We start from the raw sequence: 26,766 nt of genomic DNA, 5'->3' as shown, positions 1-26,766 counted from the left end.
TTTATTTTCAAAAGACAGTTCACTGGTGGAAATGTGTGCCAGTAAGAATAAGTTGTAGTGCATTTTTTCATATTTTTGATGCTTAGGTAAATGAACTACGTCAAACATACGGTTTAAAAAGGTGTTCTTTTAACTTTAACATTCTAATAATCTTATTGCTGCTTCTATCTAAATGCTATAAATTATACTGAAACTTAAACTTTGATTTTTCTTAATTTTAGACGTCACTGCCTGAGGTGGGAAACCCGTATTCTCAAACACTCAGAACGATAATGAGTATTATCCAACAAAAGAGGCCGTACTCAATGAAGGTAAGGATGAGATTTTAGTTTTTCCTTTCTTCAGGTGTTTTATTTCTAAATTTCATTACACTTTTTAAATGCATGTCCTATGTTTTCATAACATGACCTTTGACAGAAAACTCACACTAACCTCTAAGTATATCTACTACCTACTCATCAGACACAAACATGCAAAACTCAACAGCTACCGCCTTGGGTTAGCCGGGGTAGTTAGTAAGTATTAACTTAGTAATTCTGAGGGTCCTCTCCGTGGTTTGTAGCAGTGGACACCACTCACAGACGACAGATTCGGAACGGACTTTTCCTTCAGTGCCTAGAACGACTTACTTATAGACGTATTATTCAAAACATTTGTAAAACTTTATGTGTACAACCTTAGCTTTATGATCTCTGGGAAGTTTTGTTATCCTGGCCCTTCTAGGCCCCTTTCAAGCCTTTTTCGAGTTTGAGTAAAAGAAGTGAAAACATCTCTAACTCAGGAAAGTAGGCCTGTCGCTACGTCCGGCTGCTCCCCCATCTTTCCTCTCGAGCCTTAGTGTTGGTCTCCTGGAATTGGGAATGCCCCAGTGAGGGTGGTCCAGGCTGGAGAGGTGGCGGGCCCTCACCTGGAAGCAGGTGCCTGCACGAGCCAGTGTCCCCGGGACATACATGCGAGCCCCGTGGGAAGCAGCATTCTCCCTGTGTCACACACCACATGCCCACCGCAGCCTCGGGGAGACTCTGGCGGATTGAATCAGGAAAGAGCTTTATGACCACTGAGTGAACAGAGAATCTTTCCAGAACGGTTTCCACTCCACACAGCGCCTACCTGGGTTCGGCTTGAGGACGCGACCTAGAGATGGCAGGGAAGTCCCAAACTAAACACATTCCTCATGTTACACTCATGAAATCTTAGGGTCTCATGGCATACAGAACGCACAGCAGTGATGATGTACCTTTGTCACAGCTGCAGCCACTGCGTCCCCAGAGGGGCCCTGTTTGCAGAGAAGAGAAAACCTGGAGCTCCTCCTGTTCTCAGTACCCTCCTTCCTGGAAAAACAGGACTTTCCTCTCCTCTGCTTCCTCTCGCCTGCTCCAGTGACCCCTTAGAGAGGTCATGTCAGCTTCAGTTATAGAGCATCTGGGGCAAATACGACATGTGGACAAAATACAAGCCGTTGCATGCTAAAATAATTTTAACTTAAATACTTAAATAATATGATTTGCGTGTGTGCCACTTGAAATGTATGTTTGTGGGATTTCTTTAACCTTTTCAGGTTACTATCTGTATAAAGCATTTGAAAACCTAAGATCTGCAGGTGTTAGCGCTGAGAGGAATCTAAGCTTCTGGTCCAGCCCAGCCCGTCCGCTCCCACCTCTGAGTAACAGACCTGAAAGTGAGGTTGTGAGGAGCCTCTCGCCTGGTCAGCAGTCCCAGCACGGCCATGGCAGACCCAGGACCAGCATGCCCCTTGGTCCCCTGCACTCAGGCTGACCACACAAACGAGTCGAAATCTCCTACCGTGTAAATCCAGAATAGGAGGAAGGAGCTGGAAGGGAAGGGTCAAGATAGCAAAATCCGATCCAGAAAGCACGCTGTCTCCTGCAGGTGCTGATTGGCTTTTCGGAGATCAGCCTCTCAGGCCTCATTGTCCGCACTGTGGGGACATTTGTGGGGGGACAAAGGGAGATTCCCATCGGTGTCCCAGATACCTACGTCCAGCGCCGTCGCGATGAGCCCCGTCCGCCCTGCTCAGAGCTCTCCAGGCTGCAGACTCCCCGCCCTCTGCCTCCTGTTTTCCCCACTGGCTCCTTCCCCTTTGGAGTCTGATCTCCCTTCATCTCCTTCTGCTGCGTCTCCAAGATCCTGCTCCCCTTTCCTTTCCTTTCCCTTCAGTATGTACTGAACACTAGCAATCTACCAGCGACTTCACCGCCATGTTTCCTGCACGTCACCTAAGTTAACTGCTTCCATTTCCTTATCCCCGGTTCTCAACCCGTGCTGAATCCACAAGCATGAATACTTCCTTGTTCCTCAAAATGTTCTCTCCTGTCAGTTCCCAGAACATCCCAGAGCTCTCCTAATCCTTTTCCCCTCACAGGCCCTTTTCTTGGGCTTCTCTTCACTCATGTGCCCTTGAAGTGTCTTTGTTCCCCTAAGCCCCTAAGCTGTGTCCATGGCTCTGTCTTGCAACCCATTCTTATTGGGCCGCCCCCGTCCCTGCTGTCATTTATCCATTCCCTCTAAGGCAGGCAATGACAGGGGAGAATGGCTCTGGAGTGCAGTAATTCTGTACGGCACTGGCAGTGTGGCCCAGAGAATGTCACCTGCAGAGCCCTGGAATAAACCACGCGCATGGGAAGCCGGGAGCAAGACCAGCCGTGCACTTCATACACTCCCCTCTCTCTCTAGAGAAAGGTAAAGAGGGTGAGATGTGGGCCCCAGTCCATCCCACTGTGTGCTCTTCTCTGTGTGCTGTGCTCTTTGAAGAGAAGACCCCCAGCCCGGCCACCACGTCCATGAATCCTTCTCGGGGACTTCCCCCGGACTGTGTCATCCAGAAGCGAGCAGTCCAGCTTGGTCCGCAGACTCCAGTGCTGGAGCAGGAAATGATCACCTCGCCTTACAGCTCAGTTCCTCCCACAGTGAGCTCCATTCCCGTCTATTTCCCATTTCAGATCATGGCGCACACACCATCAGAGGCGGTTTCACAGCACGCACCCCAGGAAAACCCAGCAACTACCCCAAGTGAGCGGCAGCGATAGAAACTCCCCCAACGAGCAGCAGGGACTTCCTCCCATTCCTTCCCACGGGGGATAAGGGGGCCCGTGACTCGTTCTGCCCAGTGGGGGCCTGACGTGTGTGACACTGGCCTCACTCACATGACCAGTGCTCGTCCATCATGCACAACAGGAAAGCAGCCTTGGCTGCAAGCTCACCAGGGCGCACGCCTCACGTGCCCGTGCAGACGTTTCCGCACATTGTTCTGGTGTCACCTCCCAGTGCCTGGCTGACTCCCGAGAGCCCGCACCACCCATGTCCGTACCCACGTGGAATTAGCTGGGTTGTATTGCTAGCAGCACCAGTTGTGACATTATTTCTGTAGGATCCGGGTGGTTTAAAGCTTATCAGCTGAGGGCCTAGGCCAAAATAACACAAAGGCAAAAGAGCAAGCTGTGCTGTTATTCTCTTTAATAACTAAAAAGCACAGACACCAACGGTAGGGTCTCCCTGCCACCCCGACAGCCGACACAACACTACTGCCCTGCGGTGGCCAGTGACGCCCACACTGCAGGCCCTCCGGGGGCTTCTCCCAACTGTGCAGGGAGCAGGTGGGGGACACTGCTGTGCGTGGGGGCTCCGTGACGCGCACTCGTGGCACAACAGGTATGAAATCGGCCCGTTCTGATCATCTGCTCGGATTGCCGAAACGAGTGAGGAAGGTGGCGGACAGATGGGCCCGGAGCCGTCACGATAGACCTGCCTCTTCTGGGCCCTTCCCCGGAGCAGTGTCCACTCCCGCCACTCCACACTCGCCAGTAGCCACATTTAAAACTTAAATATCTTTTTAACAATATACGGAAAAAACGTATACACGTTGAGAAAGGAAAAACTATTAGAATTGTAATACTCAGTATATACCCGTAACAGAAGATGAATACAAGTCATGTGTATACCTTTTTTTGGCTTCCCTAGTATTCTAACCTAGTATCTCCAAATGTTACTGTTTCCACGTGTAACCAGTGTGAGCCACGCTGGGTTTTACCTTTGCTCCTTCCTACTAAGACTTAGCAATGCACTGTGGGTTTCACATTCACGGCGCCTCCCGGTTCGGACCAGCCCTGTTTCAAGGGTTCAGCAGGCACACGTGGCTGGTGGCTACAGTGGCGGGCAGGTGGGCAGCTCGGCCCGGGAGGGTTTGGAGCAGGGAACAACAAGCCTTCTGCGCGTGCGGCCCACCGCCTGCTGCAGCCGTCTACACCCTCTCCACCGACGGGCCGCATTCAGAGCCTGGTCACCTCCCACCCACACGTTCCACTGCTTCCCGGCGGGTTCCCTCAGCTCACGACGGTGTTCTGTTCTCTCTACCTGTCCCGCTGCCACTGCTGCTAGCACTGTCCCTGGATCACGTTTCCTACAGAAGCCCAACCTCACCAGCATGGTGGCACGTCCCTAAGCTCCCAATGGCTTCTAGACGTCGTGCTCATTCCCATCCAGCCAAGCTGTGTCTCTGGCCCGTGGCGGGCACACAGATGGCCCTCTGACCGCACCCCACATCCTAGGAAATCCTATCCTGGCCCTGAAGGCTCACAGACGCTCCCCACTGAGGCAACAGGCCCCACCACAGTGACGCCTTTCCCATAGCACGGTGCTTGTGTTTCCTGGTTGCCACTTAGTGTGTCTTGGTTTTTGTGGTTTGGGGATCACTGCCACCCTCCTCTTGGGCTGATAGCACCTTCCCACGTCCTCTCAGGCCGCACACAGTGGACATTATGCCGTTTTGGTGAAACTGAAGCATATGAAGTGGAGCTGCATCCAGAACATGTTAATAACCAGCTACTTTGTTGTTTTTTTTTCCCAGCTGGTGATAGTGAAGCAGCGAGAACAGCCAGAAATGGTTTTCCGACAGTTCCTGGTGGAGGACAAGGGACTCCATGGCGGGTCCTCTTACGTGGATTTCCTGTGCTGTGTGCACAAGGAGATCTGTCAGCTGCTGAACTAACGGAACCTCTGTTGTTGACGCTGCATTTCTATGGCGATGTCCCCCTCTTGGTGCCTCATTCTCCGGGTGATAGCAGGCTAGTTGTGATTTCTTGCTCATTTTCAGAATGCCTTTCCAAGAAGCATTTAGAACTTCAGCTTTGGTGCTCAGGTATGAAGCCAGTGAAGGTCCAGCTGTACCTTAAAGGGAACAATCTGTTTCTGATTGCACAATTTTTAACTGTCAACACTGACACAGTTTAAATTTCATGAAAGGCACAGTTTACAGAACTATAAACATTCTCAATTTTCTTTCTTTGTGGTACACATATAAATTATTTTTCAAAATGTATAGACTTGGGGTAAAAAGTTGTTTTGGTTCCTCTCCCATTTGCAGTGAGGGAAAAAAACACTTAGTTTTTACATTTTACTTAATTTTTTCAAACCATGTAACCCCACTGAACATTTTCCAACTTGAGGTTTGCATAGCAAACTTTTAATAACCTTGGAATCTATTTGGTAGAACAATTTGTATTCTACATTTTTTTCATAATTGTATGTTGTGTATGTTAAAAGTATTTTCCAGTTGTGTTTTGTCTATAAAACTGCCTTTATCAATACTCTTAATGGTTTTCTGTACAATTTTAAAGGTTTCTACCTGTATATAATGGATCTTAACCAGTATCAATAAATCACTTCATATGCTCTTAGCAGGTAGGATTCATGTTTTAGGTACTTGGAGATCACTTACTCAAGGCACACTTTTGAGATTTCTCAATGGCACCACCTTCACTTCTGGAAATCTACCCTAATGACAGTAGACAGGGAATAATTAGGAATGGTATGTTAATTTAATGTTCAGTCAGATGGAAATATGTTTCTGTATTAATAAAGCAAAAGAGTAAAGATCAAAATTTAGATCATGTTTTTGGACAAGGAAAGATAACCTGAAATTGAACTTCAGCTCCACTAGAGGGCATTATGCACTAAAGTGCCAGAAACCTTCCAGAAAGGCTCCTTAGTAATCCTCCGGAACAGGCAATTCTTTGGGGAAAACTATGTAAATTTTAACTACTGAGAACACCGGATTGACCAATCTGGATAAAAAGAAAAAAAAAAAAGAAAAACTTGGTTGGAAGAGGAATAAAAACCCCCTAGTTGTTCCCTCTAGTGGACGCAGCCTGGCATCTGCTTGAGGAGCAGTGATTCCTGCCCAAGAAGCCACTGCAAACAGTTCTGTTTGTTAGAAAACCATACGTAGCAGACTGTTTTCCTGAAATGTCTCCTTTCTGTGCAAGCTCTCTGTCTTTTGGGGCCACAGGTGAGTTCTCCCTCTACTTGACAGCAGTTTCCAGAGGCTTCAAAGGCCATCACGTATCCCTGGCACGTCCCTTGTCCAGGCTAACTCTTCCAGTTCGCAGAGTATGTCCTCACAAACATGGTTCCAGAACTCCAAACTTAATGGAGGAAGGTCCAGTGTTAAATCACAAAGAATAAGGTCAGTTTGGCTCAGAACCCGGAGGACACAAGGCAGGTATCAGCTGCAATGACAGTCGCCCGTGAGTCAGGACACGTGTAACCATCGGAACCGGGAACGTCCCCAACAGCTTCTGATGCCACCCTCACCCAGTAGCACGTCAGCATCGTCTCGAGGAGGTGGTGGCATTTACAATTCAGGGAGTTAATTGGCTGACAAGCTCACGTTTGTGCTTATATTTTCTTCAATTTTGATTTGGAATTATTTTTATAAATACAGTATTCTTAATCGTGCTTATACCGTGTTTCCCCGAAAATAAGACCTAACCAGAAAAGAAACCCTAGCATGATTTTTCAGGATGACATCTCCTGAACATAAGCCCTGATGTGTCTTTTGGAGCAAGAATTAATAAAAAGACCTGGTCTTATTTTCGGGAAAACACGGTGTGCTTTAAAAATCTTATTTCAGTAAAACGCAACAGTGGGAAAGTATGCTATATAACCTTGCACTCCTATGGACCATGCAGGTAAGCCTCGCTTTTTGGACAAGGCCAAGTCATCCATCCAGCTGTGCAATAGTCTTACATTAAAAACTTCTCCTTTACTCAAAATTAAAGTAGGTACCACCTATCCAGAAGTTGTCTTAAAAAGCGTAAACCTACAAAAGGACAGCATATTCAGTAAGGCATTTAAGCAATTCCCTTGGTGATTTAAGCAGCATAAATTACTAAACTGGGTAACTCAGGACAAAATTGCATTTGACTGTCTCCTGCTTTGAAGACAAAATGAACGCGCAGCAGGGCAGAAGGGTGTGGTGGTAGTTTTATGGTAACAGGCCTAGGCCCCTGCATTTCCCCGCTGCACAGGTGAGTGGCTCGCACAGGTGAGTGGCTCGTAGTTCAGCATTGCCTCACCTCACGCCTGCGCCCTCCGTGGCTCGAAAGTACATCAACTACACGTGTTCAAATGTAATGGTTGCCTGTCCCAACTGAGTAACTATTTTTCCTCCTGTGTTCGTCAATTTGGTCACATATTTAGAAGCTAAAATTTAAAATATGCATGTGATATTTAGCCAGCCAAGTTAAGTTTAAGAAACGTTAGTTCCATGGAAGTCGCATGTAGGGCGATTGCACGTGAACGTCTCAGACAGACTGTCTGCCTTCTCTGGTGACAGCGGAGCTAAGCAGTGATGTCCACCCACCCAGGGTGTGAGCTCCTGTCCCCACCTGCCTCGGGTCTCCAAGGCCCTGAGGTCAAGGCAGTGGCTGTTAGTTAAGGGGCTCTGAGCTGCTCCCCTTTTCTTAGAGGAGCTGAGGAAACCCATCCAAGTGGGAAAATGGCAGACAAGAGAAATGGAGACTCCTGTGTTTAATGCGCAAACAAAATGTGTCTAAAACAGGCAATTACTCCACCACAGAACAAACCCCTGGCTCGCATCACTGGTTTGTATCATACATGTCGTTCCTGTATGCACTGGATACTGTTGACCTCTAGTCTGAATTAGTAATATTTTTGGAAAGACCTACCTTCCCTGATTTCCCTGTTTATTAGCTCCTCCAGTAAGAGGCAGGAACTATAACACATGCTCAAATTGGTAATTTTAAATTTTGTCCAATACTTGAAAAAGGGCTTAGTGAAAAGAATTATCTAGATTCAGTGAGGCAGTCTTTTCTCTGTGTTGTAGCTGGCAGTTTGTATCTTAGTAAATGTGGAGAGCAGAAGCACCGTGGCTTTTCCATAAATACAGACTTCAGTGGACTCAATTTGCTGGGTAAATGGTCCTTCTGGGAATCCCTAGATCTATAGCTTCACAACTGACTGCATCTACTTGAGACCCAAGATCAAGTTTAGTCCGTCACCAAACATCAAAGACGGGTGATGCTGGAAATCCTACATGGGCCCCAACGTGACACAGCTGTTCCAAGAAAGGCCTTTCTTACAAGCAAACATTTATGTCTTTAAGAGCTCCCAAAATACAGGAAACTTTCAGATCAAAGACTATTATTTAGAATGAATCCCAACTGGGCCATCGTTTGGCCAAGTTGATAAAGATTATGTTAACAAATCAGTAAAATCTGGAACTATATACTTCAAAGACCAACTCTTACATTCTTAACTTCAGGATGAAAACATTATGGATTTTAAAGGAAGCCGCTGTAACTCATCAGGAAGCAGTCATTTAGCAATTACGACGGGTGCACAGTATTTTAACAGACATGAAAAGGACACACTCGTGCTAAGGGCCCCAACACAGGGCCCTCAGCCGACAGCTGTCACTCCCAGGCAGCCTTCCATTCCAGCCTGAAACGGACCCGCTTGAGTGAGTTTCCACGTTTATGAGCCCCGGATCTCGGGAGGCTCTTGTACTTAGCAGGCACTGGTACGGGAGGCTGCTGACGCAGAACTCCCGCCCCACTGTGGCTGTCACCTGGCTGCCAGCCTCCCCGCTCTGAACCCTCACATGGCGCGGCCTCATGGTGAGCACACCACGCTGACTGACGTCCCTATGGGTCGGAGCTGGTTCTGGAGTATTCGGGTGTGGTGTCCCCAGCACGCAATCGGTTCCAGCTGACGCCATCGACTCCCCTTCCCCCCCCCCCCACAGTGATGAAGGTCCAAAGGAACTAAGTGCTGTGGGCGTCCTGCCCCCCACCTTCTGGAAGGAGACAGGTAAGGCAGTTGTTGCCCCGACAATGAACACCGGGGTTTGGCCCGGAACGCCCAGAACTGTGACTGTGTGTGGTATCAGTAGCTATGATGATCTTAGAACTTTAGAACTGAAAAAATGTCTTTCAGAAAAAAGGGGTCTTTCAGAATTATTAACTTCTGGCCCCAATAGGGCATCAGTAAATGAAGCAACTAAAATTTATTTTTGGTGCTTCCTAGGTAATTTTGTGAAAATGTAATGATCCAAAGTCAGAAGTAGTCAGAGTAATGAGTGTTCATTGGAAACCTCTCCTCAATGAATAGATTCTATTGTAAAAATGACACCGCAACTTTGAACAAAAGGAAGGGAAGGCAAAACTCGTGAGCTCCATCATCATAAACACGCCGCATTACATCGTCAAAGGGATAATTCTAGACCTTTACCTTCTTTTCCAACCGCCTACTTATTTGCTGGGTTCTGAATGTGGCGGGCTGTGGCTCCCTTCAGCTCTCCACCTCCAAAGGCCTCCCAAACTCTGCAGGACGACCTGATACAGACGTCGCAGGGGCCAGGCCGGGTAAGCCCCAGCGGTGTGCCCTCACTTGGCTGGGCCCAGGGCGTGGAGCACACGACAGTCGGTGACAGGACAGGTCACTTCCTAGCTGCTGTTGCTAAGGAGCCACACTGGGCAACTGAAATCTCTCTCACCTTCCTCATTCCCAGGCCAGCTTTGACAAATACACTTCTCTCCTCCATGATTTACAAATCCTGAAGTGGAAAATACTCCGTTATTTCAGTAAAACCTCTAACCAACTGTGACACATCAGCGCCACGTCAAGAAAGGCATCAGTCACACACTGTTTGTATAGAAAATACCGATAGGTCGAGCACGTTCAGTTCCTGAGGCTTCAGGATCGCAAGCCTGTTTCTAAAACCCGGTCCTGGTCTTTAGACGGCGTCTCAGTGTAACACTATATATAACCTCCTGACAGCACGAGCAGCGAAAAGCACAGTGGCCACCAACGTGCATCGCACACCAAGAGTCTGACCTCAGCTCAGCCTCTCATTTGGTAACCACGGCAACTCCACTTCCAGGAAACAGGCTCCCGACTGCAAAGGTTTCAAGTTTCATTAGAAAAATCATACACAAAATAAAAAATACATTTATCAAGAACAGTAACGGTATTTCATTTATCAGATTCATTTAAAACACAAGTTACAACATAGACAGAGGAATGACAGCATTAAAGTCTTATCCAACGAACTGATCTGCAAAGTGAGTCCCTTAAAAACACACAGTTTTAAAAAAAAAGGCAACTCTGTTCCATTTTCCAAGCTGTGTTCTTAAGTTCAGGGTTTTCTGCAACGGGTTTTACATGAAGTTTTCTCTGTAACAAGTGTGAAGATGTGTCCTTTCCTCATCACCAAGAACTGAATCCCGCAAACGTTTAAAGCAGGCGCCTGGTCACCAGGGGTCTGTGCTGTGGCCGCCCGCCTTCACTCTGCTAAGGAATCTCCAATTACACTAGACCTCCAATTACACTAGTCCACAGCGGACTTGTAGCACTGGATCCCGCCCCGCACTTCCCCAACAGGTTCTGATTTGGGAGGAGGGGATTTTGTTCAACATCTCCCAATTTCTTCTGTAGTCAAATTCTATCTAAATTTGTTTAAGATTTTTTTTTTAAGTCTTTTTTGTTTCATGAAGAACATGTTACAGCCCCCCCCCCAGAAAGTTACCATCTGGCCCAACTCCACTCTGTCAAGGCTCCCGAACAGCTTCCCATCGGCTGTGACAGCAGTGGCACAGGTTGGGCTTTCCCACTGTTTCCGTCAACTATTTCCAAAAAGCAAAAGCCTTGTAATTAGCTGGAATCTATGAGAACAAATTCAGTCTCTGGAAGTGAAGGCATCTGTGTTCCATTGTTTGGTTACATGCACATGACAAAGGGAGGACGACACACGCATCCTGGACCAAACTAGCCAGTGCGTGTGGCAGAGACAGTCCCACAGCTACGTGCGAGCTGAACCCCAGCACTGAACGAGGTGTCCCGTCTGCAGTTCCAGGCAGTCCAGAGGGAGGAGGGACACGGACTCGGCGTCACTTACCGAGGTGGAAAGCCACCTCTGTGTGCTCCTCCGCGACCCCCCCGAAAGCCACCTCTTTCTCCCCGGAAGTTCGATCGATTTCTTTCCCGTCCCCGACCAGCGGAAGTGCCCCCTCTCCCCCCACCCCGGGGAGCCCCACCGCCCCGATCCGACTTAGACTTGGGAGGGGGCGATTTGGGTCGCAGCCTCTCGATTTCTTCTGTGCAGCCCGTCAGGTAGGAGTTCGGGGCGCTGAAGTAGGAGGCGTACGTCTCTGCATTGTAGTTGCTGTTTGTCAGGGTCGGTCCCACCGTAAGCCAGCCTGGGTGGAGGGAAAAAGGATCGTTTGTGTCAGTTTTCTCCTCCTGACCCTTCAGGGGCTATTGCAAATCTGCAGTGCATTCTTAAATGTCCCTGTCACTCACCGGTATCGACTGTTTTACAGAACGCACGGCACTTAGTCTGGTCCTAGAGATTTCACACGCAGGCACCTTGTTTCTCCTCTGAGACTAATTTTTACAATTTACCTCCCTCATTGTCTCCATCCACGTTTCACGTTCTGTGAGACCAGCATTTAGAAAAATAAATCATCCACTACCTCAGTGAAAACATAATTCTACATAACCTGCTGGTTTCTGGTTAAAACCCTGGAACCATCTCTTGCGTTGACTCTGCCAACCCCAACCAGCCCAGCTGCTGGTCCTAGAAATCCAACCATGACGGTGTTGCCCTGACTCGTTCCCGTCTTCCCATCCCCCCGCCGCCCTGGGTTCCTACTGGGTCCGGCCTCTGTACCTGCGATGGATGACATAACCTCCCCTCCCTCGGAAGCTGGGAAGCCTCAGGCAAAGTGGGTTTGAAACGTCACTTGTCTGTGCAAACTTCCAGGGCTTTCTACAAAGCCCAGATTCACCAGTATGGATCTAAAGCCTTTTATAACGAGGCTGGAACCAACCTTCCGACCACATTTCATGACAGCTTCACTTGAGGAAAACCATGACCCACCAGGGACGGTTTCCACGGCCGTCTCCCCCCAGTACTGCTCCCTTCTCCATCCTGTCAGCCCGCTGCACAATCCACCCTTCAACATCCAATTCAAATACACACGAAGGGCCTTTCTCTCCCAGAAATCCTTGCACACGTCCTCTATAGGTTAAAAAGGCATTTCTGTCAACTACGTTGCTAGACAGCTGTGCTTCTAAGGGGGATGATTTCTGATGGATTAAATTGTATCTGGACTGGGAGGAACTAGTTAACTGTAAAAGCCCGATAGAGACATCATGCTTTGGGGTCCCATGGGTGTGGTGACTCATACGTGACACCCGTGGGATCCACCACAAGACACGCGGGATCCTCTCGGGCAGCTGAAGTCTCCTGTGAGAATTAGGGTCTTCATCAGAAAAGTTAGGTTCACAATGGTTCTGCCCCAACATCCTTAAGGTTATTTCCTAGAATGTTAGGTTCATCATAAAATGCTATAAAAATGCAAAATATTTTATAAACATGACATTCCAAAATGTGATTCCATTTTTGTACAACAGTTCGTTCATCGTTTAAAATCTCATTGGTATCAAACAGTACCTAGATACAGTAAGATTTGTGTAATATTTCAGTAGAATAACACGTAAATCACACTGTGCCTCGTGTCGTATCCCGTGCTCAGTACCCTGGAGGCAGAGAAGTGCCCATGAGATTGAAGAGCACGTGAGCACCTCCGTGGCCTCTCTGAGCATGGATCCCATGAGGTTTGCACTTGCTCCCGTCTAGTTTTTGGAAAGGATGTGGTATTATGGAACGCAACACAGAAACGTGAAGATGTAATGAAAATAGCTAACAGTGGCTCTTCCATGCCTCCCCGCCTCTTACGTGAATAAAACAGAAACCTCTGCAGACTAAACTGTAACAGGCTCCGCTCCCACCTATAAACTCATCACTGCAACAGTGTTTGTTACAGTTTCTAGAGGCAAAAATTGTAAAAGAATCAAGAAGATTAACACGGGCGGCTTCAGCACATTTGACACATAGAGCACTTTTTAAACCTTTTGAACAGGGTAACTAGCGTCCCTACAACATGATACACCTCAGACTACCTCCTGGAGGAAGACGTGTTCTCAGTTGCTCCTACTATTATTTACGTGGTTAACCCCCAACCTGTAACTTCCCCAGATTTTCCTTCCTAAGTTTGTTTTACTGCAGCTAATACTAAAATAATTTTTGCAAGAATGGGCGACAATAAACAATCAGATGGTAGTTTGCAAGCAAAAACTACAATGTGTACCTCTAAGACTTTGTTCAACAGGTACAAATCCAGATAGAAGGATATCCTATCGGAAAGATACAATGTATAACCTCCAGTAGATCAAGTGGCCACAGCTAAATGGATGGAGAACCACCCCACTGAAGAGAAGTTATACATAAAAATGGGCACTAAGCAAACATCGCTCCTTATGTCGATACCTGTAACTACACTTAATGATCTATTCTCTCTACTCCTTAGGTTCTTCTACCTGTGCATTACTTCATTCAACAAATGGTTACTGAATGGTGTGAATGCTGGGTGGAAAGACGTAAGACCGTCTGCCCTCCATGAGACTGCTAGAGAGACGTAGCCAGAAGAATCTAGCTACAGATGATGGTAAGTGCTATGAAGAAACAGATTAAGGGGAAAGGGTGGGGGTGGGGGTGGGGGTGGCGGCGCAGTGGGCAGATAGCAGGTTTACACAGGGTTGTGAGAGGAGGTCTGTGAGGCAGTGAGAGGAGACGGCCACAGAAGAGTGGGAGCCAGGCAGGACGTCGGCAAACTTGAAGTACAGCAAGAGGAGGAACCAAATACATCGTGAGAACCTCATTTTACACAGCTATGTCGTGCCATCTGTCTCCCAAAGGCACCACAAAGTCTCGTTCATTTTTCCGAAGTCCTACCTGGTCGGATTGTGCTGTCTCTTCCAAATAAATGAAGGCGTCTTCTACCAAGACAAAAATGTTCAATGATGTGAAAAATCTCTACAGGCTTCTCTATGTTGCCAATTTCAGGCTCTTCTGTGATTATCAGGTCGATGTCGACGTTGGCGTGGATGAAGTCGCCGTCGGTGCTGCGCTTGACAGTCCCTTTGATCCCCATGAGGCAGTGTTCCTGCAAACCACCAGGTCACAGCGGTCAGTCTGTCCAGCAAGTCACATTCATAACGCTTTACATCACTGATGTCCCGAAGGCCAAAACCCTCCTCCTTTCTCTGACTCTGGGATACAGTCCCATGGGCAATACAATAGAACAACTGGGTTTCTGGGTGTGGGAAGCCTGCTAGGGAGGCTGGATAGGAGCTATGACGCCGGGGCCGCCACACATCACATTTCAGAGCTGCGTCAATGACCGGGGGCTCCTTCTCTACAACATTTGGTGATCGCTTGTTTTCAACAGTTATGGAAACAAGCACTCAACCTCAGAATGGCTTCATATGCTCCCAGATCAAACTATATACAAGGTGTAAGTAAGCCTTTTTACAAGGAGAGAGGACTCTAAACATGGGTGGAGAATTCTAAATACTGAAAATAAGCAATGGGAAAATCCAAATTTTTGTTTTGTTTCTTTGACCTTCTCTATTTAATCTGGATGGCAGGAGTATAGATTAAATAAAACTTAATCTCTCACTTGACTCCATGAATAGTGCAAGTGTGGCTTAGGTTCCCTTCAAATGCATTTTCCAGGCCACGAAAGACTTAGAAGACCCTCCCACCAGTGGCTCCCTGAAGAGCGGAAGACTGCAGGACAGCTTCTTCATCCTTATGTAAGTGAAAGAAAAATGGAAGAGGAAAGAAAAATTCCTCTATGCTGGCCAGCTATGACTGCTGCTGCCTAGAGAAAGGGAAAAATTCTGTGGGTCAGAGGTACCCAAGCCTGTATCTGATTTACAATTATGGCAATTTAGGACATACAGGGATACACATTACCTCCTCTAGCATGGTGGAGCCTCATCTACCATAGTGAATAAAATGTTTTAAAACACTAATTTGAAAGGACATATGTACCCCCTATGTTCATTTCATTGCAGCATTATTTACAGTAGCCAAGGTATGGAAGCAACCTAAGTACCCATCGATAGATAAATCGATAAAGATGTGGTGTGTGTACATGTGTACACACATGTACCTGGAGTAGTACTCAGCCATAAAAAACAAAACAAACAATGAAATCTTGCCATTTGCAACGCATAGATGTACCTGGAGGGCATTATGCTAAGTGAAATAAGTCAGAGAAAGACAAATACCGTGTGATTTCACTTATATGTGGAATCTAAACAACAAAAGAAATGGACAAACAAAACAGAACAAAAACAGACTCATAGATACAGAGAACAAACTGGTGGTTGTCAGAGGGAGTGGGGGTAGAAGGATGGGTGAAACAGGTGAAGGGATTAAGAGGTAGAAACCCTGTTATAAAATACGTAAGTCACAGGGATGCGATGAACAGCAGAGAATAGAGTCAATTCTACCATAGTAACTTTGCACGGTGACAGAAGGTAACTAGGCTCATCGGGTCACTTTGTAATGTATACAAATATTCAGTCACCAGGTTGCACACCTCAACAGAATACTGTAAATCAGTTATACTTCAATTTAGTTACCTTGGATGGATTACTATAATGCCATTCTTACAAGTTTAAGATAATGACCTCGCAGCAAAATTAATTAGACAGTATCGTCATTTGGAAAAGCTTGAGAGAAAATAATGAAAATAAAGATAATGAAATAGTACAGGCAATACCTTTGTTCTCTGGAAGACTGCCTTTGGATCTAAAGTCTTGGTCTTCCCAGGATTGTTTTTATTGGTTTTAATCCAACAAATATCTTCACATCTTCTATAACCCCACTTGCGTAAACACTAGAAATGAAATAATTAAAAAAAGAAATCCTTAGCTAAAAGATTCAATACTCAAAATAACCATCCAGCATTAAAAAACTTCTTAGAGGTCTGTGACACTAAATTCCAAGGTGTCACAGGTATTTGGTTATATTATACTGCAGAAACAGAAAAAAAGAAATGCTAGTCTTTAACTATACAGAATACATACAACTTCTACATAGTAACTTGATCACAACACAGGAAATTAAACATCACAACACAGGAAGGTTACATAATACTCCAATTCTTTTAATACCACCTTCCACTGTCATCAACAGAAAGTGGGTTTTCAGTCATAACACTCAGCCTCTCTTTAATCGTAAAATAACCAAAAGATAACTTGACTCCCACCACCTCAATTTTCTATCTACCGACAAACTATAAACTGTTGAAAATGTTCTAATTGATACCTTCTTTTCAAATGAGAGTCTTGTACGTGTTACTTTTATATAATACTAACCCTCAGAAAATTCCAAGACCTAAAAAGATTATGTATGTGTGTTTACTGGGTAAAGCTTTACTTTCATCTTCATATAACCTAGAAAAGAGAGACCTGAACCTCCGTGTCCGAGACTCTGCTACACAGGAACACATGACAAGTACCAGCTACGGCATCGCTTGGGGCACTGACGACCTACCACGTGATGCCATCTAGCTGCTGGGAATAAAAGCCCGAGTGAGACCAAGTCCTCACCCAGCTGACTGAAGAGCAAAGCGGGCAAATAAGGCAAGGGAAGTGCAATACCGCGGGCACCATGATCAAGACATTTAGACACAGTGGGGCAAAAATCTACGCACGTTTCAGGAACGCTCTTGCTGTGAAAGGGACACACGCCGCAAATGAAACCTGGATTTTTATTTTAAAATCTCAAAAATCAAGGTCAGTGTCTGTTCCTGTTGCCATAGATTTGTTTTGCACTGGATGTTCCTCAAACATCACAAGATCCTAAGTCCTACAGGCCCTAATCAATTCCAAAACCTCATGAGTCTTTCTCATGCAGCACTATTTGTGTAATTGTTTTTGCCCCAAATCTGCTTTCACCAATATGATAAGGTGGAACATAAACAAGTAAGATAAAACCTCCCAATCACGTTCAACCTAATTTTGGGGGCGGGAGGAAAGCCTAAAGCTAGACGTTAGAATTAAAAAGGTAAGTACCAATATACCTATAAAAACACAGGTTTCTATTCTTGTAGTTTTCCCATAGCATCCTGGGAAGCACCAGCCAAAAAAAATATGTACCCAAGTAGTACAGTCTTACCTTGGAGTTAGTAAGTGACAGAAGCAATGAAGTTATCTAACAGTCTCAAACTTGCTAGTTAGATACAAATTACAGAATTTGAATACAATGTATCCCAATGTAACCCTACTTAAATTCTCTACCTGTCATATGGACACCTCCTAAAATTACCAGGATTAAATGAGATCATTTGCTGTGCAACAAATAATGTGTCCTAAAACGGAAAGTATCATCCAATAACAACTGAGAAAACTGAAACCCACAAAAGTATCACTTTACCCAAAGTGTCACTGTTGGACAGCAGAACTGAAACAAACTGAAGACTCCCAATAGCTGCCACAATGCTCCCACTGTTCTTGGATTAAAAAGCGTGTTATTTTGTTTCCCTTTAGAAATCTAATAAATCCCATCAAAACAAAGAAAAGCAAAGCAAAACAAAACAACAACAAACACTTCTGAAATTAAACATAAGGTACATAGAACAAATTGAGATGTTATAACTTAATTTTCACCCATGTTATTTTTCCAATGCGATCTGGCTTCTTTGACTTAGAACTCAGGCATTTAGAAGTATTATTTTTAAACTACTCATAATGAGAATGAAGGACACTAAGCAGGTTGCTTCTGAGCTGTAATGTAGAGTTTTAAATCTCTAAACTGTTCTCTTCCTGCAATTGTATTAAATCACATTTTGATTTATTCATCCCTAGTACTAGTTAACTAAGGGGTACTGCCCTTTGTACATTCTCTTCTGAACATTTTTTCTTAAGATTGTAGTACTACTCAAGAAACAAAAGACAAAACGTTAATCTTCAAACATCTTATGCCTTGTTATGTGTTATATTTTTTTCTTATGCACTCAAAAAATCCACTTTAGAAAACACTGTCTTACCACTCTCCCAAGGTCCAATCCCTCCCCGGAACCACACCAGAGAAAAATAAATGATCGAGGTGCTGCAATCTCATCAATTTCTAACTTCATAATCTGTAAAAACCAAAACAATATGGCATAAATGTATTTTGTTTCCCATTCATCCGAAATTCAAAAGAACAATCAGAATAATCATTGAGGTTTATCAGGACTTTCAGTAGATATATTCTTTAAATGCACTAATTTTCATTAGGAGACATAATGGAAATTAAATTTTATCCTTAAAACTTCTTGTCTTACTCGTTTCCTTATTCTGTATCAAGACAATACACACACACGTGCACACATACAAATATATACATTTACTTTTACATATAGAGGATATAGACACCATAGTTACAGAATTTTATAAGATGTAGCTTGTGAACAACCGTTTACAGAAAAAGAAACTGAAATGAAAACAGGTTAAATTACCCCAAAGTTAGGGGCAAAATTAAAATGAAACAGAACAAGAAATGTTTGGGGAGAACTTGGTTTCCAGTATCTGTAGAACAGTTCTAGATAAAATCCATCAATTTTATTATAATTACTTGGTCTGAAATGCCAACAAAATATAATCTATACTTTTGTTTGCCTTACATGTATTGAGTGTGTCACATTAAAAAATTATGTCTCCTGTGTATCTATTATACTGTCAGTTCCTCAAAGAGCAGAAACCATGTTTTACATATGTTTATACTCTGATTTTACTAAAACTAACCAAATGCAGAATGAGCTCTCAACTGTTGTCTGTTTCTCAACTTTTCTAGCTGTACATCCAGACTCTAAGACTGGAACTGTGCATCTCCTGCAGACTGCTCGCTCACTGCCCGTGCCATGCGTGCCACAGGAAGGGAGTGTGATATCGGTTAATGTGCGTAGGCCTTCGGCGGCGATATACACTATACATCTACAGGTATGACGCCTAAGAAAGACGGTATCTATAATCTTAGTTTCTGATCAAATAAACATACATTCATTGGAAAACTACATAATTCATTACAATGTAGAAAGTGTCATCATACATCATCCCAAGTCCAGCATTTCTCATTGGCAGTGATACCAGTCTCTCTGTAATACTCTTCTAAAGGGGGTTCCAGGAGAATCACATCAAATTTGGGTGTTAGTTCTCTGATGTCAAAGGCTTCTATATCTGCTTGTAAGTACCTATTTGAGTAAAGCATAAAGAGTGAGAGATTTTCAAATACCTTACGATGGTAATGAAAGACAAATCTTAAATGTTACTAACCACAGCTTACAAAGCAACCATGAGCTAATTACTGAATGCCCTGTATGGAGGGGCATCTGCCAAGGCCCACCCACAGGACACAGATATGAGGAAACTGCAAAGTAAAATCACATTTCCCCACGTCCATCAGAACATGGACTTCTCTTCTTTTTACCCTGGAAATCCATATTCAGATGGAAGACTCAATCCCTTTCCAGTATCACCTGCATTTTCTAAGGAACATCACATTACTGTTTTTCTCAACTGTTCAGTTAGGTTAGAAAAACTATTTTGCTATAATTTTAAATTCTTCCCTCTAAAAATTAGTTTCTAAGTTTTGTTTATATTAATAGTCTAGTCTTTTCCAGCTACCTAGTATAAATCATCACTAGCCTTTAATGAAAGGTTATTTCCACATAATATTAAAGTATTTTGAGTATAAAACATTTAAATATAAAATACTTCAGATTTAAGAGTATTAAGTAGGATGAATATTAGAGTCCACTAATATTTTCCCCACATACGCAGACTTCTTTGTGGCTCTTCTAAGCACTAACAGCATACATTTCAGCAAATTGTTAAATGTATAAAATGTTCCAAGTAAGCTAAATGTGAAATAAGCAGACTCTCCAATTTCAAAGACCTTATATACACATTTCTGAGGAAAACATCATTCTGTTCAATAAAGGTTAAAATGAATTACCATATTCCAAAAATGTTAATAGCCCTGCATCCTAAGTTATAATTTTCATTTTCTTCTTTTCCTTCATCTAAGTTTTCCAAACTTTCTTCAATAAACAAATTACTTTTTGAGAAGAAAATTCATTTAAAAACATTTTAAGTAACCTCAAGGATACAATGAAGATGAATGGTTTTCTAAGAAGAGAAGTATTTAAAGATACTTTGGCAAATTTTTGGAAAAAGTGAAAATGAGAACCTACTGTGTACTCAGCACTCGAGTTTTAAATTAATATATTTCACTATAAAGAAGAAATATGAAAGTTGTGTTAACCTTACCTAGGTATTGAATTATTTTTAAACATTAAGGTTAGACAGGATAAAGAGATTGATACTGTAAGCCTGCGTTGAGAACAGTCATTTTTGAAAATGCTTACATAGGAGGAGTGTTAGATTTCGCTATTAACTCATCCTTCAGCCTGATGAGCTCCCTTAGCTTAGGGTACTCTTCAAATCTGTCAGCCAAACCTGAGAAAAACAGTCAATTCTACATTTCAGTACAACTGAAGTTAATATTAGAGAATTCAAAGGTTATGAGCTTTCTCAGGAAAACAATACACACATGTCACTTTACTCTCACGTCCTTTTAAGAAAGCTAATTTTGAGTATTTTTAAACATTTCATATGTAAGGATTCTAAACCCATAAGCAGGTAAAGACTCAGATGTTTTACAGCCCAGTTCAACTGACCAAATCATTTAATTTCTCATTAAATTAAATAATCTGCTCATAACATCAAATTTAATCATTCCGTTCTCAGGAAGGGACACACCAGTTGCCTTCCTGTCATGCTTTTCCCCCCTTTCTTTCAGAATAAAAAAAATATATTATACATACATACATATATATATTATATATACACACATATATATAATATATATATACACATGTATATGATACATATATATATTACATATACATATGTTTTATATATATTATATATATATATATACACACACACACACACACCTACATACATACACTGCTATGTATGAGGGTTCCAATTTATACATATATATTTTTATACATATATAAACTGGAACCCTCACACATAGCAGTGTTGTTTACAACAGCCCCAAAGTGGAAACAACACGAATGAATGGGTAAATAAAATGTGATACATAGATACAATGGAATATTATTTGCCATAAGAAGAAAGTACTGATACATGTTACAACACCAATGACCCCTGAGAACATTATGCAATGTGAAAGAAGCTAGTCACAAAGTATCACATACTATCTGATTCTATTTATATGAAATGTCTAGAAAAGGCAGATCTATAGAGAAAGGAAGTCAATTAGTGTGTACTTAAGGCGAGGGCAGGGAAGGGGGAGGGAATGGGAAGTGATTGCTAATGGGCACAGGCTTTCTTTAGGGGAGATGAAAACATTCTAAAGTTAGATTGCGGAAATGACTGCACAAACCTGTGGATATACTAAAAAAAAAAAACAAAAACAAAAACACTGAACTATATATATCCTTGAAATGGGTAAACTACGTGGTACATGAATTACCTCAATAAAGTATTTTTTTAAATGTAGGGGTAATGCTTATTAGTAAAGAGGACACAACTGAGGGAAAAAAATCTCTGAGCCGGAGGATATTTCAATAGAAATCTCAAAAACTGACAAGCAAGGGGGGGAACACCCAGAATATCCAAGGACTATGGGACAACTACAAAAGGTGTGACACACCTGTGACGGGAATACCAGAAGAAGAAACAGAAAAAAGAGCAGAAGAAATATTTGCAGCCATACTGACTGAGAATTTCCCCAAATTAATGTCAGACACCAAACCATAGATCAAGGAAGCTCAAGGAACATCAAGCAGGATAAATGCCAAAAAAACGACACCTAAGATTGTAATTTTCAAACTACAGAAAATCAAAGATAAAAAAATCCTGAAAGAAACACAACTGTACCTAAAGAAGAACAAAGAATTATACCTGACTTCTCAGAAACCATGCAAGCAAGATGAGAATGAAGTATTTAAAGTGTTGAAAGAAAAAAACAAAACACCAACCTAGAATTCTGTATTGTGCAAAATTATCCTTCAAAAATGAAGGAAAAATAAGACTTACTTAGACAAACAAAAATTGAGGGACTTTGTTGTTACTAGATCTGCTTTGCAAGAAGTATTAAACCAAGTCAGGAAAAATGTTAGAAATAATCCACAAGAGAAATACATTACATGCATGTAATCAAGAGCTACTGATAGCATATTCCCAACAAATCTGACATACCTACATCCCTGATGAAATTTTGCGGTCTATGTCCAGTATCTACAAAATGTTGGCAGTAATCATTATGGGGGTTTAAACTTTGTGTTCCCTAAAGAAAAATCAAAATTAAATTATATAGCACACCCGCTGATACATTATTTCTGTACTTTGTCTTTTACTATGAGGCTATACAAAATATAAGTTTATTGACAGATAAAAAATTACTAATATGTGAAAACACCACAACTGATAGTATTACTGTTTAGTAGCTACAGACATTAACAGCATTTGCTCATCGGAAATAGCCAAGTATCAGAAGACTATGTATATATTTCATGAATAATTTTAAAATACTTGATTTTATAATACCTTAATAACTAAAAAAATCTTGAAAACAAATAGGTATTTAAAATCTTTTCAGTTACAGAGCTGAAATGTGAACAGTTGTAAGATTTGAAAATTATTTATTTACCTTAAGAAAAGTACTAGAATCTTTATAAATCTCTTCTTCATATGGCAAATTCTCTTCCTCCTGTTGCATTTCTAGTTCATCCTTGGAAAAGGAAGATTAAGTAGAACATTTCATGTACAAGAGGAATAGTTTATGTATTATGATATCTTAAGACTAAACATGAATAGTTTATTTCCCTAGTGGATAATAAACTTTTCAAATTACCATTAAAGTCAAACATTAAAATCTTTGCTTTCTTATCATTAGATCTAACTAATCTAACTAGTTGACTATTTTTAATAAAACAAAAATTTTCTTTTCATTTTCGTCAATATTAGTCTATAACTACTGTTTTGTTCTGACCAAATTGTCTAGAATTATTTAATCTCAAATATAGTATTATAAATTTTAGAATTGAGCTTGAATCAAAAAATGTAACCACCAATGGGCCAATTTTATTTCTACTTGATTGAGCCTTATAAAACTTTTTATAGGTCAAAAATGTCATAATATTGGGAATTACATATGATCTGACCTAAAACAATTGCTACATGTTAACATAATCAAAATGTAACACACAAGACAGTATTCATAAGATTAGGTAATTATATCACTGAATTACTTAGAGATTTACTGAAATAATGCATGTTCTCTATTAAATATAGTTGTATAACAATGAACTTAAAAAAATGGAGCTAGGTTTCTCATCATAATTACTTTGAACTAAATATTGCAATTATAAGTTTAAAACTTGGGTTTTTTTCTTGACCTGTTTCAGAAATGGTTCTACACTGTTGTCTAGCCCATGAGTTTTCAAAATATTTTAATTGTATTGCCCTATATTGTTAACACTGAATAACATAACACAAAAGACAGCACTCGCCTCTCCTAATCCAATTATTCAAAGTTTCTGCTACACTTACCTCCTTACTTTTATTCAAGAATATTATTGCTTAAGTGCTTACCAGGAATCCTGGTAAATGCTTATATATATACCTAATTTAATCCACACAAATCTTCTGTTAAAATGAGGAAACGGATATAAAGGTCTTATTAACTGATTATACATGTGTATACTACACATGACAATTATTTAGAACGCTTTAATAATCAGTTTCTGTCCAATCTGTTTTCCTGCATAAGGATCACTATTGTAAGGATGTCCTTTTTCTGACCACAGAGCTACCCATCTCGACGCACCTTGTATTCTTCCACCTTGTCTTCATCTGTGTCACCTTCATCCTGATACTTACGTTTGGCATTTGGAGCAGAGGTGTCATAGGATGCTCTGAAAATTAAAACTGAAGTATCACACACAAACATCCACAAGATGTATAAACACATCTATTAATATTAAGTAACAGATATAAAAACAGAATACGGCAAAATTTTCCTGATTAAATAGTATCTATTCACCCAGTTTATAAATTACCTAAAAAGTCACACAATTTGATTGATAAAGGAAACATTTCATAATTCACCATCATTAAAAACCAGTGTTTCTGAAATCTTTATTTTGATGGCTTTTCGTAACAACACACTTCATACTTCGGATTATTTGCTTATTAAAACAATGGTCCTTTCACAATATTAACATGTCACTAAAAAAAACTACTCAACTGACCTGCAAGTTTCTCTTGTTTCAGCAATTTCTCTCTGCTCATCTTTGCTATTTAACACAGCACCAATGCTGTCAGCACTTTCGGCACCCAACTGAGAAAAAGCAAAAGTCAAAACTTAGATCACAAGGCACTGGATAGCCTTTCTGGCTATTTGCAGCCACATTTAATATATCAAAAATTAAGAAAAACCAAACACAATAGCTCTAACTACTTCCGCAGACAAATGGATTGATTAGTAGCTTGCAGGACAAACTGGAAATGACCTTGGAACAAAACCACATTAAGAATGATTTTGACAGCTAAAAAGCATTTATGCTTTTAGTTACATTTGAAATTAAGACACTTAGCTTTGCCAATCTTTTAAAGTAAATAATAAAACACGATTTAGTAGTACTTGCAATAACCGAAAAAGGGCAGCTAACATATAGTGTTTATAGTGTAGTAAGCACTTGGACACTTTGCATCCAGCAACTAACATATCACACCTTATTTTACCTCATGCTGTGATGAAAAGCTATTAAGTTTTACTCAAGCCAAGCCTTTATGATTATAGGCACAATACTGAACTTTACTAATTCCTTAAAACCAGTAATGATTGAAAAGAATGTATGTAAACAGCTTAGCAGAGTCTGACACACAGAAGGGGTTTAGTAAATGGCAGTCATTATCAGATTTGATGTACGCCGTTCGCTCTTTGAGGTAGGGGCTACGTGGTATTCATAGTTGAACTGCAGTGCTACTAGCACCTGGCACATAGAAACACACTCAACAAATAATCGTTCTGTGATGCATTTTGAGTCAAACAGAGTTTGAATTCAAACTAAAGTGCAGGAACTTTACTTGGTGGCAACAAGCAGCTACTCGAAGATACCATGGTAAAAGAAGTTGGGAAAAAGAAAGCTTAGAAAAGATACCTGATTAATCCAAGATCATACCACAGCGACAGGAACAGATCTGATCCCAATCCCCGTATTTTTAACACTATACCGTAAGTGTTTCCATTAATCATAAAAGAGGGTAGGTTTCAGATTTCCATTTACTAAAACCAAGATTTATCACTGAAAAAAATCACGGTAAGGTGCCTCATTAAAGCCCGTGAGCATTTCCATCACGTTTACTGATCTGAAAGGTAGAATGTAAAACACTGCCTTGGATTTTAAGTACAGATTCGCACCACTTGCATTTTCTGCATCTGTACTCTACTAAGCAGCAAGTGTTAACTTACTCACTGACCCAGAGACAAAATTACTTTACCTCTAGAGCCACTGTTTCGTTATCAAGTGAAAATAAAAATACTACTAATGTCGGTGATTTGTTGTAATATACAGAGTATGAATTCAAATATTAGCTGTGGGTGAAAGCGAGGATACTGTACATTGCACAGTGGACTGCAATACACAAGAATCTAAAATTTTACACTTCAGCTACTTTCAATGCAGTCTTTAGATATAACCTAAAAATTCTGTAAACCTATTTTTCAGTGAAGCCACGATCTCAAGAATTAGGCGCTGACTACGAGCAAAGGCAAGACGCAGAAGACCATTTAAATAGCTGAGAGAAATTCAGGGGATGACAAGTCCCTTCTCCCTGCGTGAACTGCGGTGATGTAGCACGAAGACCAAAAGCTTTGCATCCCCATCACGGAGCACAGGCCCAGACACCAGGCCTGCGTTCCACAAAGGTTGCTGAAAACCAATCATGGCGCTCGCTTTGGCACCACAACGACCGCCACACGAAATAGAAAACATCAGGGGCACCGTGGGAGTTAAGAACAAGAAGGGTAAGGAGGCTCCGGGATCAGGGTCGGGAGAAGACGAGCAGGGCGGGAAAGGGAAGAGGGCGGCTGCGCACGCGCATTTGCGATCCCTCCCGGGCCCGCTACCTGCTGGGCAAGGAGCTGTCGCCGTAGCTTCTGCCTCTCCCGAATCTCCTGCAAGCGGCTGTCCATGTCCCAGCTCCTGTTTCCCACTCCCCGCAAACTTGGCAATCAGCGGGTGAATCCCCGCCTAGGTCTGCTTCGGAGTCTCAGGACCACGAGATCGGCCTGGAGCTTCTGGTGGCGGGTACCTTTCATTCTTTCTCCAATAGACATTTCCGGCGCGCCCGGAATTGGCTCGCCATCCAGGAAGTCCCGCCTCCTTCCGGTCGCCGAAAGTTTACGTCAGAGGAAGGGGCCCAATTAGGATGCTGCGGCGCGGGCGGAGGCTCGGAGCCCTCAGCTGCGGGAGCCGTGGCGGTCGGAGCAGGTCTGGGCGGGGC

The 26,766-nt window shown here is 42.4% G+C and overlaps 2 protein-coding genes across 4 annotated transcripts in view; one reads left to right on the top strand and one right to left on the bottom strand.

Annotated features, from left to right (window-relative positions):
• Nucleotides 1-5,897, top strand: part of SEC24D (SEC24 homolog D, COPII coat complex component) — a 75,669-nt gene extending 69,772 nt beyond the window's left edge. For 2 of the 3 annotated variants that reach the window (XM_033134484.1, XM_033134482.1), the window contains exons 22-23: nt 222-311; nt 4,865-5,005. In XM_033134484.1, coding sequence (XP_032990375.1) covers nt 222-311; nt 4,865-5,005 — 231 coding nt within the window. Of the gene's footprint in view, nt 1-221; nt 312-4,864 lie in introns of all 3 variants that reach the window. The other variant, XM_033134483.1, reaches the window with a different exon arrangement.
• A 4,372-nt stretch (nt 5,898-10,269) lies between these two features.
• Nucleotides 10,270-26,597, bottom strand: METTL14 (methyltransferase 14, N6-adenosine-methyltransferase subunit). The gene is made up of 11 exons (XM_033133924.1): nt 26,390-26,597; nt 24,510-24,598; nt 24,086-24,173; nt 22,907-22,987; nt 22,456-22,543; nt 20,589-20,679; nt 19,271-19,412; nt 18,228-18,320; nt 15,957-16,073; nt 14,117-14,327; nt 10,270-11,516 (listed from the first exon to the last, which is right to left on the bottom strand). Exons 1-11 carry the CDS (start codon nt 26,453-26,455, stop codon nt 11,212-11,214), a joined length of 1,371 nt encoding a protein of 456 aa, XP_032989815.1. The 5' UTR covers nt 26,456-26,597; the 3' UTR covers nt 10,270-11,211.
• Between the last annotated feature and the right edge of the window lie 169 nt (nt 26,598-26,766).

The sequence above is a fragment of the Rhinolophus ferrumequinum genome, chromosome 18 (assembly GCF_004115265.2).
Source record: "Rhinolophus ferrumequinum isolate MPI-CBG mRhiFer1 chromosome 18, mRhiFer1_v1.p, whole genome shotgun sequence".
In the NCBI taxonomy this organism is placed as follows: Eukaryota; Metazoa; Chordata; class Mammalia; order Chiroptera; family Rhinolophidae; genus Rhinolophus; species Rhinolophus ferrumequinum.
Note: the sequence above shows the minus strand (reverse complement) of the source record. Positions and strands in the feature narration are given on the sequence as shown.

What these genes read in the sequence shown, in the direction of transcription:
- METTL14 (XM_033133924.1), bottom strand. Translation starts at nt 26,455, where the DNA reads ATGGACAGCCGCTTGCAGGAGATTCGGGAGAGGCAGAAGCTACGGCGA. An exon ending in GACAGCTCCTTGCCCAGCAG is followed by an intron (nt 24,599 to 26,389) that starts GTAGCGGGCCCG and finishes GCTTTTTCTCAG; the next exon opens with TTGGGTGCCGAAAGTGCTGA. An exon ending in AGACAGCACAATCCGACCAG is followed by an intron (nt 11,517 to 14,116) that starts GTAGGACTTCGG and finishes CCCTCCACCCAG; the next exon opens with GCTGGCTTACGGTGGGACCG.